General features: G+C 41.5%; 2 protein-coding genes across 5 annotated transcripts in view; both read left to right on the forward strand.

The window, feature by feature from the left end:
• LOC132710819 (uncharacterized) lies at positions 1-8,286 on the forward strand. 2 transcript variants are annotated; one of them, XM_060688148.2, is made up of 2 exons: positions 1-720; positions 1,330-8,286. In XM_060688148.2, the coding sequence occupies exon 2, from the start codon at positions 1,654-1,656 to the stop codon at positions 2,974-2,976; it is 1,323 nt and encodes a 440-aa protein (XP_060544131.2). In that variant the 5' UTR covers positions 1-720; positions 1,330-1,653; the 3' UTR covers positions 2,977-8,286. The 2 variants fall into 2 exon arrangements, with proteins under 2 accessions (XP_060544131.2, XP_060544138.2); XM_060688155.2 differs by having other exon boundaries at positions 692-996.
• LOC117663198 (uncharacterized) overlaps positions 659-20,272 on the forward strand; it is a 27,511-nt gene continuing 7,897 nt past the window's right edge. Inside the window, exons 1-2 of one of the 3 annotated variants that reach the window (XM_087884020.1) lie at positions 659-720; positions 11,742-19,792. In XM_087884020.1, coding sequence (XP_087740146.1) covers positions 12,185-14,122 — 1,938 coding nt within the window. In that variant the 5' untranslated portion in view covers positions 659-720; positions 11,742-12,184 and the 3' untranslated portion in view covers positions 14,123-19,792. Of the gene's footprint in view, positions 721-10,159; positions 10,358-10,599; positions 10,673-11,741; positions 19,793-20,272 lie in introns of those variants that run through there. The other 2 variants (XM_087884021.1, XM_087884019.1) reach the window with 2 other exon arrangements.

The raw sequence follows: 20,272 nt of genomic DNA on the forward strand, positions 1-20,272 counted from the left end.
CCTATTTCAATTACGTCACCACAGGGATGCTGCAATGGTGGTAAATCTAAAAAACAGTCATAAATCACCTTTTCAATGCTGTTCTAGCTTGGAAAAGGAATATGGGTGGTTCTCAGGTTGCAACACCAATCGGCCTCCCCCGGAATATCCATTGCTAAGCAAGGATGGGGCACCAATAAGAAATACCGGGCTTGATAACTAAATTGGGAAGTAAGAGAAAATGAAATCCCAGAAGAGACAAGCTACAGTCTTAACAGGTTTGCTACTTTGCAGAAGTGAAGTTTTCAGGAGTTATCCTGCACATTCCCTACCCCCACCCCCTCCAGAGGAAAAAGTGGCTGGAACCAAGGGAGGTGCACTTTCTCTTTTCCTATTTCCACGTCATTTCCAGCCTTTAAGGGGGACCTTAAAGAAAAGGTTAAAAAGAAAACATCTTCAAACGCCTTAAGGTAGAACAAGCATGTTTTTCCGCCTTGTGTCGCTAGATGGCGCGCTATAGAGAAACAATACTCGGTACCGCGGTCACTGATTTCTTCTAGGGAAGAGGGAGAGGCTGAGATTGAACGGGTAGAAACATTAGAGTACTGGATTGCTAGAGCGGATGTAGAGAGAGAGACGAGGAGGCGAAGGGCAGAGGAACTTCCGGCTGACCCACGGGGAGGATAATGGCGTCGGCGGAGCTTCCTGTGCTGCTTGGAGGGTGGAAGCGGCTCCTGGGAGGTGAGTGGAGGGAAGGTCGGAGGAGAAGCCGGGAGCAAGTCGGGCCTTTGCTTTCTTTCCTCCACGGCGTATGAAGCAGAGGAAGCAACGAGGGTGAATCCTGTTGGCTGCCGCTGCATATTCTTTCCTTTCCCAAATTTTATTCCTCTGGGGCTGCATAGGAGTTGGGCTCCATTTCATCTATTAGACTCCCCCCCCTTTTTTTAACCTAAGATCAAACAATTTGAGCATTTTGAGAATGGACATTTTGCAGAGATTGTCTACATACATTCATAGGTGTGTATTTCTGTGCTCATATCCCTGCATACATGAGGGATAAGTGTATTATATATGGTATAATATTTAAGTGTAATATTATACCATATATCTGCTTGAGGAGGGAGCTGGACTAGAAGACATAGATGGCATCGATATTTGAACTTGGATCTTGCTAAGCTTCTCTATGCCAAATCAATCATAAATAATATTAAAGCTTAAAACAGAATTTTATTGTTTTTTCATGCAAATATATGGGTTTGGGTTTTTTTTTTGTTTTTTGTTTTGCTGCTTTCACATGTCCTGCAGCCATTTTTAAACAATAATGAAACTAACCCATTTATAATCTTACAGAGAGAGAGGATGCCAAGAAGAGCATTCTGGACAACAGAGAATGAGAAGCATGCAAAATAAGCCATCATTCAAAATATTTTCCAATTCCTCTGGAAATCTTCTTCCTCAGTAGATGAGAGACGAAGGAAATAATAACAAGAACAAAGTTTTGAGCTGGAAAAAATAGAGCACATGGAACTGAAAAAAAACATTGAGAAATCAAGGAAGATAATATTTCAATAAAGAAAAAATGAGAAACAACTTGAAGTCATTAGGAAGAAATATTTTTCGCCACCTCAAGAATCCAAGCATATCTGTGTTGGAAAAAGCCCTGCAGACTTCCTAATGTTGGAAAAACACAAATTACAGATCACATCTGATTCTGCACAACAGGATCCATTCAGTGAAAAGCCATACAAAAGTTTGGAGTGCGGCAAAAGCTTTTCTCAGGAAACCTTCCCCATGATCCATGGAAGAACCCATACTGGAGAGAAGCTCTACCAGTGCTCCCAATGTGGCAAAAGATTTAGCATTCATTCCAACACTGGGGAGAAACTCTTTGAATGTCCTCTTTGTGGGCAAAGTTTCAGTCAAAATTCCCACCTGGTGGAACACCAGACACACACAGGTGAGAAACCGTATAAATCTCCTGTTTGTGAGAAAAGTTTCATTCAGAATTCCCACCTGGTGATAAACCAGAGGACTTACACAGGTGGAAAACCATATCAGTGCCTGGCTTGTGGGAAAAGTTTCCGTTGGAATTCCCACCTGGTGGAACACCACAGGACACACACAGGAGAGAAACCGTATAAATGTAGTGATTGTGGAAAAGGTTTCAATCAGAGTTCTAAACTTGTGATACACCAGAGAACTCACACAGGAGTAAAACCATTTCAATGTCCGGATTGTGGGAAAAGTTTCAGTCAGAATTCCAACCTGATGATACATCAGAAAATTCATACTGGAGAAAAACCGTATCAGTGTCTGTATTGTGGGAAAAGTTTCCAGCAGAATTCTAAGCTTGTGATACACCAGAGGACTCACACTGGAGAAAAACCATATGAGTGTCCAGATTGTGGGAAAGGTTTCAACTGGAATTCTGAGTTGGAAGTACACCAGAGGACTCATACTGGGGAAAAACCATATGAGTGTCCAGATTGTGGGAAAAGTTTCAAGCAGAATTCTAAGCTTGTGAGGCACCAGAGGACTCACATGGAAGAAAAACCATATGAGTGTCTAGATTGTGGGAAAAGGTTCAGTCATAATTCGGACGTGGTGATACACCAGAGGACTCACACTGGAGAAAAACCGTATGAGTGCCCAGATTGTGGGAAAAGTTTTCAGCAGAATTCCTATCTGATTAAACACCAGAGAATTCACACAGGAGAGAAACCATATAAGTGTCCAGATTGTGGGAAAGGTTTCAAGTGGAATTCTGAGTTGCAAATACACCAGAGAACTCACACAGGGGAGAAACCATATGAGTGTCCAGTTTGTGGGAAAGATTTCAGTAGTAGGTCTAGCCTTATAAATCATGTAAGGTTACACACAGGGGAGAAACCATTCAAGTGTCCAGATTGTGGGAAGTGTTTCACACAAAATTCCTCTCTTATCGCACACAAGAAATCCCACATGAAGCAAAATTTGATGTGTGTAGAGGTATCTTGAATTTCATTTCTGTTCTCTCTTTTGAAGGCCAGTTCAGAAATTAACCATTTAATTTCTTGCCTTATTCTTTTTAGTCAAACATGTCTTGGTGTCAAAACATGAGGGAGGAGATCTGAGCTTCCTTCCTCTAGAGTTGTGTGGTTGTTCCTTTTCACAGCCTTGCGGGGAATTGCCATGCTGGACCACAGAAAAGGCTCTTAGATCTTTATTAGGTATGTTTGTCACCTTGAGTTATTTCTACAACTAATTAAGGTGGGATATAGATATGTATGCCCAACGCAATGTGACTCCAGATGGCTTACAGCAATAAAATACAGAAACCAATCAACCCCATAGATAGCAAATAGCAAAAAGCCTTGAGATTTGACATACTCCCACACCATTGCATTCCCCATCAGATTGAAAAGGGCCCAGGTGTCTTCCTCCTGCAGGGCTCTTTCTCCGGGTGGCAAAGTCAGCTGCAAGCAGAAGGTGAGTTGTAATCCCAAACTGCCAACCTTTCATTGCCCTCTTCAGCTGCAATTAGAAAAGATATGAATCTGCAGCAATTTCTCAAATTCCTCTGCCAGGAAAACCTCTCATGATTTTATTATGCATAGAAAACTGCTGAAGGTATAAAGCCTGCCAGTATAGCAACTGTCCAGTAGGAGTTCTCCTGCCATGGAAAAGAATGTGGGTGGTTCTCGGGTTGCAACAGCAATTAGTGCTAGTGCTGTCAACCCTGAAGCCATTTTGGAAAATCTTCAGGGCTGCTGCAGCAAGGCTGATTGGAGCTGTGGGAATGGGAGGTGGGAATAGGGATAGCTGGGATCTGTAGCAAAAATAAAGTCCATTCGCCTGGGAACCAAGGACATTCTCACCAGGGTCTGAGGAGGGATGGATCGAAACCAGCTGGAGTTGGGATTGTGACCTGGTTGGACCATGTGATGGACATGTGGACTGGGGAGAAGAACTTTGATTTTTAATTTGGGTGGGGAAAACCTCGGGACCTTTAGAGTCAGGTTTTCATCAGATGTGCCAATATGACATGCCTAATAAATCTGGATTTTGGAGGGCGGAGTTTGCCAAAATGGACGAAGGACGCTGAATTTCTGCCTCCTTTCAGGCCATTGCACAGAATGGATTAAAAATATATAACAACCATCTAAAGATTATGAAATCTAATAGATTATGAAACGTGAGAATATTATGAAACATGAGTTATTTTCCTTTTCTCTTGATGATTGGACTGTATTTGACTTGGAATTGGACATTTTTCAGAGGACTTTTAGCTCCGACTTAATTTAAGAGTCTTGAGAGGCCTTTGAAGGAGGAAGAGGAAGGGCCCTATGATTGAAGACTGAGAAAGAACTTGGAAAGAGTTTAAAGGAGTACAGCTGAGAAGATAATAGCTGATTTATGAGTGTATAGTGTGAAGGCCCTTTACTCCCTTTCAGTTGAATTGTCGAGGCCTGGAGAAGGTGGAAGAACTAAATACTTTTAAGACAGAGCCTTGATAAGATATATGTAATAAAGTTAACTTGCCATTGGATTTATTTAGTTGTATTAAGTTGCATTTATGGAGATAAGTTGATAAGGAGGAAGACAGTGACGTTTATGGACTATAGACTGTAAAACTTAAAAGGTCAAGAGGTGTTTTTGGATGGTCAGATGTGAAAACGCAGCAAAAGTGGGGAAAGTGGCAAAGACCCAAAGTAGGCCTTAGACCTTCAGAGTTATGTCTGATTCAAGTGGAAAAAGCCTTAGAAATGAAAGTGAGGAAAAAAATCACCTGAGAAATCACTTACTCAATCAGATAAATTTGATGTTCTCTTACAAGAGTTAAGAGAAATGAAGAAAAACATGAGGATTTGAAGGAAATAAATGATAAAATGGATAGTATGGATGTAAGAATAATACATTTGGTGAAAGAAAGTCAGGATTTGATTCAAAATATTACAGAAGTGAGAACACGATAGGGTGTTAAAAAGCCAGATGAGTATGATGCATCAGGTGGAAAAGGATTTGATCAAGATACGGGACCGTCAGCGCCGCTCAAATTTATGGATGCGTGGATATCCAAAGAAAAGTGAAGAAAACGAAGCAAAGTTGATCCAAGAAATATTGGACTGGGCTACCTTGATCCTCCCAGATGTCCCCTTTACAAGATACAATATTGATGTAATACATAGAGTTGGCCCAAAAGGGTTGGGTAGAAAATTGCTGAGAGACATTGTGATAAGATTCTGTTCTTATGCAAAAACAGAGCAATTGTTGCGTAAATTGCAAAATATGGCATTGATAATGTTTGGGAGTCATCAGATACAAGTTTTTCCAGATTTAAGTAGTGAGACTTTACAACGGAGGAGAGAGATGCATCAAGTTTGTCAATTACTGAAGAAAAATAATATTAATTGCAGCTGGGGTTATCCAATTTTTTGAGATTTCCATATGGTGGAAGATTTCATAAAGTTGAAACAAAGGAGGAGGCGATGGAGAAATTAAGGGAGCTCGGAAACATCAATAAAGAAGAGTTCATGGAGCAAATCCAGAAAATGAATGAGATGTCGAAATTCTCAAGAAGGGAGATGGAGAAGAAGAAAGAAGATCTACGGGAGAAAGGGAGGCTGGATGAAGCAACAGGAGTTACAAGTTCGCTGTAGAGATAGTATATAAATATTTGTAATAGTTATATTAAGGGATATGTGTTACAATATATGTGTGGGTGTTGAAATAGGGTAAAGATGATTAAGGGAGGTGAAGTGGGTGACCAAAGTCCATGGCTCCTTCTCTCCCCAGGAGACCTTATGCAGTGGAGAGGAGGAAGATCTCCTGAAGAAGGGAAGGGGGATATTATATATGTTTATGGGTGGATAAGAGGTTATTTACATTTTGGGGTAATATGTATACTGTGTAGTTTTAGTTTTGTAAGATTTATGTTAGAGCACACATGGAGACCAAAGGGAATATGTAATATGAGGAATAGATAGGGAAATAGTTGAAGGTAGCTACATGGAATGTACATGGCTTGAGGGAAAAATACAAACGAGCAAGAATTGAAAAATCAATTAACAGAGAAAATAGATACTGTATTTTTACAAGAGAAACATCAAAAGAAAGAAGGGGTGAATGAACTTAAGTTATACTGGGCTAATGTATATGAAAAGGCATTTGGTACATCAAAAGCAAGAGGGATAGCAATAATTGTAGCTAAAAGATGGGAATTTATGATAAAAACCATAAAATGGGAAGATTTCTTATAATTCAAGGCTTGATTTATGGACAAAAGGTTACCTTAGCTAACTTGTATGCACCTAATATAAATCAAAGAGAGTTTTATAATAGGTTATATAAAGAAATAGAAGAAATCAAAGGTTATGTGATAATGGCAGGTGATTATAATATGGATATGGATAGCAGAAAGGACAAATCCAATCCATCAAAAGCGGAAATAAAGTATAATAATACAGATTTAAGAAAATTTATTAATGGAAATAAACTGAAAGATGTTTGGAGAGGATTACATGGTAATCATAAAATTTATAAATAAAAGACAAAACTTTTACAAGAATAGATTATATATTTGTAACACCGGAAATATTATCTAAAATAGTGAGAGCAGAGAGAAAAATAATTAAAATATCTGATCGTGCAATGGTAACTATGGATATGGAAATAGATTGTGATTATAAACAGGCAAGTAGATGGAGAATGGATTTGAGGATTTTAAAAAATAAAGAGATTTTAGAAAAAATGGAAAGAGAATTAAAAGAAATATGGACTATAAATTAAGAGGGAGGTAGTAATACAGGTGTAATATGGGATGCAATGAAAGTAGTGCGAGGCTTAGGGATAAAATACTCATAATATAAAAAAAGAAATATATAAAATGGAGGAGGAAATTAGGGAATTTGTATATATAGTCTATAAATATGTGTAAATATATAAATATATATAGAGAGAGAGAAAGTAAATATATAGAATAGTGGGACGCGGTGGCTCAGTGAGTAAGACTCTGAGCTTGTCAATCAGAAAGGTCGGCAGTTTGATGGTTCGAATCCCTAGTGCCGCGTAACGGGGTGAGCTCCCATTACTTGTCCCAGCTTCTGCCAACCTAGCAATTTGAAAGCATGTAAAAATGCAAGTAGAAAAATAGGGACCACCTTTGGTGGGAAGGTAATAGCGTTCCATGCGCCTTTGGCGTTGAGTCATGCCGACCACATGACCACGGAGACATCTTCGGACAGCACTGGCTCTTTGGGTTTGAAACACAGATGAGCACCACCCCCTAGAGTCGGGAATGACTAGCACATATGTGCGAGGGGAACCTTTACTATGTAGAAAGTAGAGAGAATAGGATTATGTTAGAACTATTAGCTAAAAGAAGAGAGTTGCAAAACATTGAGATAGAACAGGTTCAAAGAAATAGAATATATTTAAATAGGGAATTTTATGAAAACAGTAATAAAAATTCTAGGATTCTGGCTAGAGCCACACAAACTAAAAAGGCAAAAGGCCTGATTGGAGTAATAAAGAATGATAAGGGGGAAAGATGTAATATGATGAGAGAAAAATTGTTGATATTTCAGAAGTTCTTTAAAAAGCTATATAAGGGAAATGATATACATGTGAATGAAAGTCTGGCATATATAAAAAAGAATTTAAATTGTAAAATTCAAGAATATGATAATGGAATCACAAATGGAAGAAAAGGAAATAGTGGAAGTTATTAATAAATTGAAACTAGGTAAGGCACCAGGGTTAGATGGATTAGGCGTAGAATACTATCAAAATTTTAAAGGGCTATTGGTTCTGAAGATCAAGATAATGTTTAATAAAATAATGGAAGGGGAAAATATTCCATGTTCCTGGAAGCAATCCTTGATAATACTTAATTTTTTGTTTTGGGTGATCCCAATTAAATTTTTGGATCGAGAATTAAAGCAAATACAGAGGTGCTAGAGGTGTATTGTAATGGGGGAAAAAACTGTCCTTGTGTCTAGTTGTTCTGGTGTGCAGTGCTCTATATAGTGTCATTTTGAGGGTAGGAGTTGAAACGGTGTCAAGTTTATATCCAGGATGTGAGGGGTCTGTAAATATTTTCACAGCCCTCTTTTTGACTCGTTCAATATACAGGTCCTCAATGGAAGGCAGGTTGGTAGTAATTGTTTTTTCTGCAGTTCTGCAGGGAATAGATTGTACATCTTTTAAATGTTATAGACAAAGAAATATAAAGGGAAAAATAGTCTCCAGGGGGTGGGGGGTACAAAGTAATATTCTATCTGTATTTGTATTTTAAAAATTTAAAATAAATCTGGATTTTGAGGAGCAGCTTGGCCTCGGAGTTTTGATTGCATTGGGTCCATTACTTGGAACCCTGACAAGAGCTGCTTTATCAGGAGGCAACTGGACTTTTTTTGGTTTTTCTTTGAAGATGTTTCGCTTCTCATCCAAGAAGCTTCTTCAGCTCTGACTGGATTGTGGGGGATGGAAGGATTCATAGTCCTTGCAGACAGCTTGCCATTTGCATTCTTTTGGAGAGTCTTTGAGGCCACCTGGAGGTTTATCTGTGTCCTCAGGGTCACGTGAGTAGTGGAAATAGGTGTGGAGCCTTTGTGGCCGCAGGATGGTTTCGGTCCTGTCTTCCCTCACTGTTCAAGACAGGCGCAGGCTGTTGGAGGTGAGTCTGTGCTGTCCGCACCTCAAATTGAAGCGAAATGCTTCCTTTTAATTTTTCTGGAAAGCCATTGATATCATGACTGGGTGACTGAGAATCCCCATAGACAATTGGTGCCCGACTTTCCGTTGCTAAGAAGGGATGGAGCACCAATAGGATATACCAAGGGGCTGCAACTTTAAACACCCAAAGAGCCATTTGGACTTGTTTGTCACGGAAAAGAAAACACCGGGAGCCACAAAACCTCAGTGGGCGTGGCCAAATTGACATCACTCACTTTTACCAGTCACATGACCCCCTAGCCATGCCTACCCAGCTGGTCATTAGGGCAGAGAACCAATTGTTAAAAAACAACGGGAACCACAAAACCCTTTTGACATCTCTCCCCACCCTCCCTCTGTATCTCTCTGTCTCTGCCCCGGACGCTTCTCCATCCCCTGCTGTCACCCTTACCTTCTCAGGCCAGGTGAGTGACTGGGAGGGGAGGGCAAAGGGTGGGGCCAGCCAGTGGTGGGATCATCCAACAGGGAGCCACAGCAGAGGGCCCAAAGAGCCGCATGCGGCTCCGGAGCCGCAGGTTGCAGACACCTGGGATATACCATGCTGGTTAGCTGAACAAGGAAAGTAAAATAAACTAAAATTACAGAAGAGAGAAGGGGTCAAGCTTCAGTCTTACAGCTTCTCTAAATTGCAGAGGCAGGTTTTGAGGAGTTTTGCTGTGCACAAACACACACACATTACACACCCCAAGAAGAAAAGCTATTGGAAACCAATGCGGGGTGCACTCTGTCTTTTCTTATTTCCAAGTCATTTCTAGCCCCCCCATCCTCCCCCAAAAGGGCGCTTTCCTTTGGTTTTGTCAGGGCATTGATTAATCCCATGTTTGGCTCTGGAACAAATCACCCTGGTTAATTAGAGGATGGATCGTGGCTCCTCCTTGTTGCAGTATTCTGAAAAGAAACGCGAAGAAAAGTTTCTAATAAAACTCATTTATTTGTTATAAAGAAACACCTCACTAACTAAGAAAGATAATTGCTACATTTTGAAAATAATTCGGGCCAGTTGCTTTCCAGCAACCGGCACCGTGGCAAGAGAACAAAGGAAAAAGAATGTGTGAAAGGAATGTGGGTGGATGGACATGCGTAGTAGCTTTTGATAACAATTCTTGGCAAGGTACGGAAAGTCTGATAGTCCAGAAATCATTGGCTCAGCTGGTAAATAAAATAACGCAGTGACAGGTTTAGTTGCTGGCAAAGGAAGCTTCGGGCGCAGCTCCAGGGACAATGGATGCCTTCTTGGGGGACCTGGAATAAAAGGTTTTGGGGTGGAGCCTCAGGGAGAAAATCTATCGATGAGCTCGATAGGAGTCAAATAATAGGACTTGATGGCATATAATGAAGCACGGAATCAATGAGAACATGTTCAAACGCCTTAGGCTACAACGAGCGTGTCCTTCCGCTTTATGTCGCTAGATGGCGCGCTACAGAGAAGCAACCCTCGCGCCTAAAATGCAGTTAGGGTGCAACGGTGACAGAGCTATTCTAGTAACGTCAGAGAGGCAGGGCTGCAACGAGTTGAAACGATAGAGTATTGGATTCCTGGAGAGGATGTGAAGGAGATGAGACGAAGGGCAGAGGAACTTCCTCTTCCGGCTCAGCCACGGGAGGAGGATAGCGTCGGCGGAGCCTCTTGTTCTGTTTCGACAGGCGAAGCGGCTCCTGAGAGGTGAGTGGAGGGCACTTAAGGAAGTACAGAATCCATGAGAACATCTTCAAACGCCTTAGGGTAGAACGAGCATGTTCTTCCGCCTCATGTCGCTAGATGGCGCGCTACAGGGAAACAACACTCGGTACAGCGGCGACTGAGCTGTTCTAGGGAAGGGGGAGAGGCTGAGACTGAATGGGTTGAAACGATAGTGTAGTAGATTGCTAGAGAAGAGGAGGCGAAGGGCAGACGAACTTCCTCTTCCGGTTCAGCCATGGGAGGAGAATGTCGGCGGAGCCTATTGTGCTGCTGGCGGGTGGAAGCGGCTCCTGGGAGGTGAGCGGAGGGAAGGTCGGAAGAGAAGCCGGGAGCAAGTCGGGCCCTTTGCTTTCTTTCCTCCACGGCGTATGAAGCAGAGGAAGAAAAGAGACTGAAGCATGGCGGCTGCTGCTGTTGTATATTCTTTCCCTTCCCAAATTTTATTCCTCTGTGGCTGCACGATTTAAAACTGCCTGTGATTTTACTAATGGGAGATTTAAAAATAATATTTTTATATATTTATATATAAATAAATATATTCGAGGGTGTTTGTATATAGGTCTTTGGTTATTCGAGTTTTCTCCCGCGTAAAATTGGAGGTGTCTTGGCGACGTTTTGACGAAGTCTCATTCGTCATGACTCCACACCAGCCTGAAGATGACGAATGAGCCAAGACACCTCCAATTTTACGCGGGAGAAAACCCCAATAACCAAAGACCTACATATATATACATATACATACATACATACATACATACATACATATATATATATATGTTTCATATTTCTTAAACACCAGCTTTCACGTTGATTTCTTCTGATTTTATTGGCATGTTGTTTTCCTGGCAAGCAAGGAGCTTCATGTGCCAAACGGAGGCTGTAGATCTTGAATAGAAATTAAGAGACACTAATTTCATCTATTAGTGTCTCCACTTTCTAAATTAAAATCAAACAATTAGAGCGAAGGCACTTTGGGACATTTTGCAGAGATTTTATACATACATAGGTGTGTATTTCTGTGCTCATATGACTGCATACGTGAGTGTATTTACCCAATCCAAAAATTTAAGTGTAATATACCATACACCTGCTTGAGAAGGGAGCTGGACTAGAAGACCTCCAAGGTCTCTTTCAACTATTCTGATTGAATGAAAAAGAGAATTTTATGATGATGTCGATATTTGAACTTGGCTCTTGTTAGGCTTCTGTATGCCAAATTATAATTAATATTAGAAGTTAAAATAGAATTTTAGTGTTTGCTTTTTCATGCTAATATATGGGATGGGGATTTTTTTTATGCTGCTTTCACGTGCTGCAGCCATTTTTAAACAATAATGAAACTAACCCATTTATATTAATCTTACAGAGAGTGAGGATGCCAAGAAGAGCACTCTGGACAACAGAGAATGAGAAGCGGCATTAAAGTGCAGAATAAGCCATTCAAAATATTTTCGAATTACTCTGGAAAGTTTAAAAACTCTTCTTCCTCAGCAGATGAGAGACGGGGGAAAGAATAAGAAGAACAAAGTTTTGAGCTGGAAAAAATAAAGGACATGGAAATGAAAAAAACATTAAATGAGAAATCAAGGAGAATTATATTTAAATAAATAAAAAAGTGAGGAACAACTTGAAGTCAGTAAGAAGGAAAAGGTTCAATGTAGAGCCAAAATTGGCAGGCATTTGTCAAAGCCTTTGAGGAAGGAAAGAGTGGCTTCAACCAACCAACCAACAGGCAAGAGGTCAGAATTATTTTTCGCCATCTACGGAATCCAAGCATATCAGTGTTGGAAAAACCCTGCAGACTGCGTAATGTGGGAAAAAAATAGATTGCAGATAGCATCTGATTCTGGACAACAGGATCCATCCAGTGAAAAGCCATACAAATGTTTGGAGTGTGGTAAAACCTTTTCTCGGAAAAGCTTCCTCATGATTCATGGAAGAACCCATACTGGAGAGAAGCTCTACCAGTGCTTCCAATGTGGCAAAAGATTTAGCATTCATTCAAATCTGGTGAGACATAAGAGGACTCACACCGGAGAAAAACCATATGAGTGCCTGGATTGTGGGAAAAGTTTCCGTTGGAGTTCCAACCTGGTGGTACACCACAGGACACACACAGGAGAGAAACCATATATATGTTCTGTTTGTGGGAAAAGTTTCATTCGGAATTCCCACCTGGTGATACACCAGAGAACTCACACGGGAGAAAAACCATTTCAGTGTCCAGATTGCGGGAAAAGTTTCCGTGACAATTCTCACCTGGTGGAACACCAGATAACACACACAGGAGAAAAACCATTTAAATGTCCTGTTTGTGGGAAACGTTTCATTCGGAATTCCCACCTGGTGATACACCAGAGAACTCACACAGGAGAAAAACCATATCAGTGCCTGGATTGTGGGAAATGTTTCAGTCAGAGTTCCTACCTAGTGAAACACAAGAGGACTCACACTGGAGAGAAACTTTTTGAATGTCCTGTTTGTGGGAAAAGTTTCAGTCAAAACTCCCGCCTGGTGGAACACCAGACAACACACACAGGAGAGAAACCATATAAATGTCCTGTTTGTGGGAAAGGTTTCAGTCTGAATTCCAACTTGCTGATACACCAGAGGACTCACACAGGAGAAAAACCGTACGAGTGCCTGGATTGTGGGAAACGTTTCATTCAGAGTTCCTGCCTAGTGAAACACCAGAGGACTCACACTGGAGAAAAACCATATGAGTGCCTGGATTGTGGGAAAAGTTTCCGTTTGAATTCTCAGCTGGTGGAACACTACAGGACACATACAGGAGAGAAACCGCATAAATGTCCTGTTTGTGGGAAAAGCTTCATTCGGAATTCCCACCTGGTGATACACCAGAGGACTCACACAGGAGAAAAACCATTTCAATGTTCGGATTGTGGAAAAAGTTTCCGTGAAAATTCCCACCTGGTGGAACACCAGACAACACACACAGGAGAGAAACCATATAAATGCCCTGTTTGTGGGAAAAGTTTCATTCGAAATTCCCACCTGGTGATACACCAGAGAAATCACACAGGAGAAAAACCATTTCAATGTCCGGATTGTGGGAAAAGTTTCCGTTGGAATTCTAATCTGGTGGTACACCACAGGACACACACAGGAGAAAAACCATATAAATGTAGTGATTGTGGAAAAAGTTTCAACCAGAGTTCTAAGCTTGTGAGGCACCAGAGAACTCACACAGGAGTAAAACCATTTCAATGTCCGGATTGTGGAAAAAGTTTCAGTCAGAATTCCAACCTGATGATACACCAGAGAACTCACACTAGAGAAAAACTGTTTCAGTGTCTGGATTGTGGGAAAAGTTTCCAGCAGAATTCTAAGCTTGTGACACATCAGAGGACTCACACTGGAGAAAAACCATATGAGTGCCCAGATTGCGGGAAAAGTTTTCAGCAGAATTCTAAGCTTGTGATACACCAGAGGACTCACACAGGAGAGAAACCATATAAGTGTACAGATTGTGGGAAAGGTTTCAATTGGAATTCCGAATTGGAAGTACACCAGAGGACTCACACAGGAGAAAAACCATTTGAGTGTCCAGATTGTGGGAAAGATTTCAGTATCAGATCTAGCCTTATAAATCATGTAAGGTTACACACAGGGGAGAAACCATTCAAGTGTCCAGATTGTGGGAAGTGTTTCACACAAAATTCCTCTCTTATCGCACACAAGAAATTTCATATGAAGCAAAATTTGATATGTGTAGAGGAATCTTGAATTTCATTTCTATTCTCTTTTGAAGGCCAGTTTCGACATTAACCATCTAATTTCTTGCCTTATTCTTTTTAGTCAACCATGTCTTGGTATCAAACATGAGGGAGGAGATCTGAGCTTCCTTTCTCTGGAGTTGTGTGGTTGTTCCTTTTCACAGCCTTGAGGGGAATTGCCCTGCTAAGCCACAGAAAGGGCTCTTAGATCTCTATTAGGTATATTTGTCACCTTGAGTTATTTCTACATCTAATTAAGGTGGGATATACATATCTATATATATAAAAGCGATAGATATCTAGATATATTTAAAAGCGAAAACCAGGCACGCCGTAATCACGAAATCTCCAGAACTGTAAAGCCTACAAACTTGAAATTTGCCATGTATGTTCCTCCTGGCTTCTAGGTGGTCACTAAGAAAGGATTTTTCGAAATCACCATCAGAGTATTAGTGTTTCCTGTATTATTAACACACTCTGATGCTAAGGAGTTCTACTCCTCTTCCCCACCTTAAAAGAAATCTCTTCCAAATGCAAAACTCAAGCAGATTAGAGGAGTTTCACTTTCAGTTTTATTTTCACACAGCAAGCAGTGTTACTACAGAACAGTTGAGCTAAGCCACGCCCAGCCTCCTTCCTTTCTCCTTGCTCACACAGCAAATACTGTTTGAGGTTCCAAACCCCCCTCAACTCTTACACACTGACAGGATGCTAGCCAGATGAATACCGATGGATGGTGCGCGCTGGGACATTCTACTCATCCTCTCCCTCTGTTCCAATTGCCAGTTGCATTATTTTCACACACTCTGATGCTACAGAGTTACACATTCTACATTAAATTTCAGTTTATCAAGCCCGAGCACATATTTTCGTAGTGAAGCACACATCCAGCTAGTGGAGAATATTTATTTGCTTGAGTCTAAAAGCGGAGCTAAAAGATTTTTAAGAGTGAGCCTAGTATATGTATGTATGTGTTGTTGTTATTTGCGAAGTCGTGTCTCTCCCATTGCAACCCCATGGACAACGTTCCTCCAGGCCTCCACTATCCCCTGGAGTCCATTTAAGCTCACACCTACTGTTTCAGTGACTCCATCCAGCCACCTCATTCTGTCATCCCCTTCTTCTTTTGCCCTCAATCTTTCCCAGCATTAGGTTCTTCTCCAGTGAGACCTTCTCATTAGGTGGCCAAAGTATTTGAGTTTCATCTTCAGGATGTGGCCTTCTAAAGAGCAGTCAGGGTTGATCTCTAGGACTGACCGGTTTGATCGCCTTGCAGTCCAAGGGACTCACAGGAGTCTTCTCCAGCACCATAGTTCAAAGGCCTCAATTCTTTGGCGCTTAGCCTTCCATATGATCCAACTTTCACAGCCATACATTGCAACTGGGAAAACCATAGCCTTGACTATACTCACTTTTGTTGGCAGGGTGATGTTTCTGCTTTTTAGAATGCTGTCTAGATTTGCCATTGCTTTCCTCCCCAGGAGCATCCATCTTTTAATTTCTTGGCTGCAGTCCCCATCTGCAGTGATCTTGGCGCCTAGGAAAATAAAATCTGTCACTACCTCCATTTCTTCCCCATCTATTTGCCAGGAATTGAGAAGGCTGGATGCCATGATCTTAGTTTTCTTAATGTTGAATTTTAGGCCAACTTTTGCACTCCTCCTTCACCTGCATCAAGAGGCTCTTTAGTTCCTCTTCACTTTCTGCCATTAGAGTGGTATCATCTGCATATCTGAGGTTGATATTTTTCCCTGCAATCTTAATTCCAATTTTTGATTCATCTAGTCCCGCTTTTCTCATGATGTGCTCTGCATATAAGTTAAATATGCAGGATGACATACATCCTTGCTTGACTCCTTTCCCAATTTTGAACCTATCAGTCGTTCCGTATTCAGTTCTCACTGTTGCTTCTTGACCAGTATATAGGTTTCTCAAGAGACAAATAAGATGGTCTGGTACTCCCATCTCTTTAAGAATTTGTCACAATTTGTTGTGATCCACACAATCAAAGGCTTTAGCATAGTCAATGAAGCAGAAGTAGATGTTTTTCTGGAACTCCCTAGCTTTCTCCATGATCCAGCGTATATTGGCAATTTGATCTCTAGTTCCTCTGCCTCTTCGAAATCTGGCCTATACTTCTAGTTGTTCTCAATCCACATACTGCTGGAGCCTAGGTTGTAGGATTTTAAGCATAACTTTACTAGCATGTGAAATGAGTGCAAGGGTGCGATAGTTTGAACATTCTTTGGCATTGCCTTTCTTTGGAATTGGAATGTAAACTGAGCTTTTCCAATCCTGTGGCCACTGTTGAGTTTTCCAAATTTGCTGGCAAATTGAGTGTAGCACTTTTACTGCATGGTCTTTTAAGATTTTGAATAGCTCAGCTGGAATACTGTCACCTTCACTAGCTTTGTTGTTGCTCAGATTTCCTAAGACCCATTTGACTTCACATTCTAGGATGTCTGGCTCGAGGTCAGTGACCATCCCATTGTGGTTATCAGGGATGTTGAACTTGTTCTTTTATAGTTCTCTGCAATTTTGCCACCTCTCCTTAATCTCTTCTGCCTCTGGTAGGTCCTTGCCATTTTGGTCCTTTATCATGCCCATCTTTGCGTGAAACATTCACTTCATATCTCCAATTTTCTTGAAGAGATCTCTGGTCCTCCCTATTCTATTTCTTTGCACTGTTCATTTAAGAAGGCATTCTTATCTCTTCTAGCTATTCTCTGGAATTCTGCATTCAGTTAGGTGTATCTTTCTCTCTTGCCTTTTGCTTCCCTTCTTTCCTCAACTACTTGCAAAGCTTCCTCAGAAAGTCATTTGGCTTTCTTGTGTTTTTTTTCCTTTGGGATGGTTTTAATTGCTACCTGTCAGGTTTCGATGCTATCTCAAAATAAATGAACTTCCAAACTGCCGATCTTTAAGGAAATTTTCTCTTTATTTGAGCACAGCAATCTGATCCTGACTCTTTTCGCGGTCAGTACTGACCTTTGCCCCCCAATCCCTCCCTTTCCGATCCCCAATTCTCTGCTTCTCATTGGCTATCTTCCAAGTCACTCTCCTGATTTCTTTTCCTGTCAGTTCACAGGAATGTCTCTCCCCTCCCCATCTCCGAGGAGACCGAATCTTCAAAGGGATTTAGCAGGCAAAAGTTCAGGCTTCTCCTCCCTTTTCTATGTCAGTTCTGAGACGCTGACACTACCTCTTGTACAATGTTGCGAACCTCTGTTCATAGTTCTTCAGGCACTCTGTCTATCAGATCTAATTCCTTAAATCTATTTGTCACCTCTACTGTATATTCCTCAGGGATATGATTTAGTTCATACCTGAGTGGCCTAGTGCTTTCCCCTACTTTCTTCAATTTAAGCCTAAATTTTGCAACGTGAAGCTCATGATCTGAGCCACAGTCAGCTCCTGGTCTTGTTTTTACTGACTGTATAGAGCTTCTCCATCTTTGGTTGCAGAGCACATGTGAATCCAGTTTTTTCTTTCTCATCTTTTGTGTCTCCATTTTGTTGAAACTGCATTATCTGTTTAGTAACTGCAATACATGTGTTGTTGTTTCTTTTCAAACTACCTGCAAGTTATCTACCCACCCCCACTCTATCTCTCCATTTCTTATTTCCCTACAATGCCTTTCCTCACCCTGAAAAGAGGGGAGGGGACCCTGTTCTCATGTCTTTCAGCCCTGCACAGATGATTCTATAACCTGTTGAAGCAGAGCACATGGATCCAGATGCTTCCTCCAGAGGAGACCTCCCATCCATTTGAGCCAGGAATTGGGTTGGGATGCAGCCCTCCACTAGAAAGTCATCACAGCAACCAGAGTGGAGCAGGCCTGATTGACCAGCCTTACCACCAAGCATGCCACCCAGCAGACATGAAAGAGCTTTGGTAGTACAGTGGTCTAAAGCACCCTGTTATTAAGACCAGCTGCCTGCAATTACTGCAGGTTCGAATCTCGCCAGGCTCAAGGTTGACTCAGCCTTCCATCCTTTCTAAGGTAGGTAAATTGAGGACCCAGTTGTGGGGGCAATAAGATGACTTTGTATAAATATACAAAAGGATGAAGACTATTTCTTAGCACATTGTAAGCTGCCCTGAGTCTCCGAGAAGGGCGGCATATAAATCAAATTTAAAACAAAAAGAAAGAAAGAAAGCACCCCGAGATGGACCAGTAAAGACCAAAAGACTCCTTTCTATCCCCAGAAGACAGCTGGAAAGATTATGGGGGAGGGTGGAAATTCATTGTAAGGTTTGCTTTCTTATCTCATTTGTATTGTAATCAGTTTAAATGTACATTTTAATGTAAGGATTGTATTTGAGAGTGATTGGCACAGCAAGTTCTGAACGCCTTAGATTTCTGTCTGGTGGGAGGGAAATTTGTCCAAAATGTCTGTATAGCCTGTATTTTAGAAGTAGCCGCATATACACAGAGACACACCATTCAGAATTAGACTGAAGCTATCCCTTTCACTTACCTTCACACAAAGCTGCTCCTAGGTTGATTTTTGCTCTGGCACTAAAGCCCGAGCAATCACTCCCTGCTATTTCCATGGAGGAGGGGCAAGTCCTGTCAGGCAATTCCCTCACTTGAAGAGAGAGAAGAGAACTCCAAAACCCAAGCTCTGACTGTGACAAATGATGCTGCCTAGTAAAGCAGGATACGTTGCACTGGTGGTCTCATGAGTAGGAGTCCCAGGGCTCATTGTGTGTAATTCTAAAAATACTAAATAGCCTGGATTGCACACTGGTTAACCTCAATTTGGACTCGCCAATCCTGGATGCACTAAAGTTAAGGCAGGTTTAGTAACCATCCCTTGGAAATGGGCAGCCTGCAATTTAAAGGAAACCCATGGCTGTGAAGAATTTTGGGACATGTGCTTCCTTGAAACCTATCCGGAAGCTCAACAGAAAGTGATATTTGACATCTGAAATTAATTGGCATAGAAAATTGGATAATGTACCTTTCTTACCAGAACTTTTCTCCTGGCTGCTAGACCTTCATGGTTGAAAGCTTTTGGGAGCCACTGAAGGAATCCTTTTCTGTTGCCTCTATCAATACCTTCTCCTTTGCATTAGAACAAGTAAAAGCACCCATCAAGTCTCCCTGATCTGATCAATTTTTAATCTTTTGCCAAAAACCTGTGTCCCACCCACATATTTTGGCAAAGGGGGGGGGGATTGTAGGAAGTTAGCACCCACCCCTCTCCTAGAAAAATGAAATATACTAGGAAATATTAAAAAGGCAGAATATTATACCTTCCTGGATGAGAAAAGGAAAAACATGCTCTTGGAAAGCGGCCCCTACGTTTGTTAATAGCCCTAGAAAGACAAAAGACATTTTATCTACAACACAAAAGATCTTCAGCTCCTGGGTGATGGGATTAAGACATGGACATAATAGGATTAGCCCTCTACCCATCTCACCACATGGCACTTGGGAAGTTTACATCACCGAGCAAGGCTCAACCAAGCCTGGGACATAGACAGTCTACAAAGTTAACTTAAGACCCCTGCCCCCAGGATCTGACAGCCAATGGGATACATTTCTTGTGCAGGAACAGGAAACTTTAAGGCAGGGCCCAAGAGAGTATAAATCTATCTCCACTCCCTATGCCTTTTTCTCCAAGACCTCAAACCATGTGATCCTATTCATCAATAAACCTTTCCAAGCAACTACCATGAATCCAGTGTCTTTTTCCCCACTTGGAACTGAACCCAGAAGGATATTAATTCCAAAACTACCTGTACATAATTGAGTATCATTGTAAGGCTTCTAGCAGTTTCATCAGTGGTGGGTTGCTACCAGTTTGCCCCAGATTGGGCGAACTGGTAGTGGCGGCGGCGGGAGGCTGCCCACTCACCCAGAGGTCTCTGTACATCGCATGTGCGCACCCACGAGCAAACCGGTAGCTACTGAAATTGAATCCTACTACTGGGTTTCATGTAGATGTTTACAAACAGGAGTGAAAGGCTTGAGCCCTGAGGCACCCCAAATTGCAGGGGTGAAGATTTGGCCCTTCTACCCACACAGACTGGAACCAAGCATAGAGGTGGAAGTAGAATGACCGTAATAAAGCTCCCATTTCCTGTCTCCAAAGCCTCTCCAGGAGGATATGGTCATTGTTATTGAAACCTGATGGGAGGTCTAGGAGGG

Source organism: Pantherophis guttatus, chromosome 2, assembly GCF_059756535.1.
Source record: "Pantherophis guttatus breed Tessera chromosome 2, ASM5975653v1, whole genome shotgun sequence".
In the NCBI taxonomy this organism is placed as follows: domain Eukaryota; kingdom Metazoa; phylum Chordata; class Lepidosauria; order Squamata; family Colubridae; genus Pantherophis; species Pantherophis guttatus.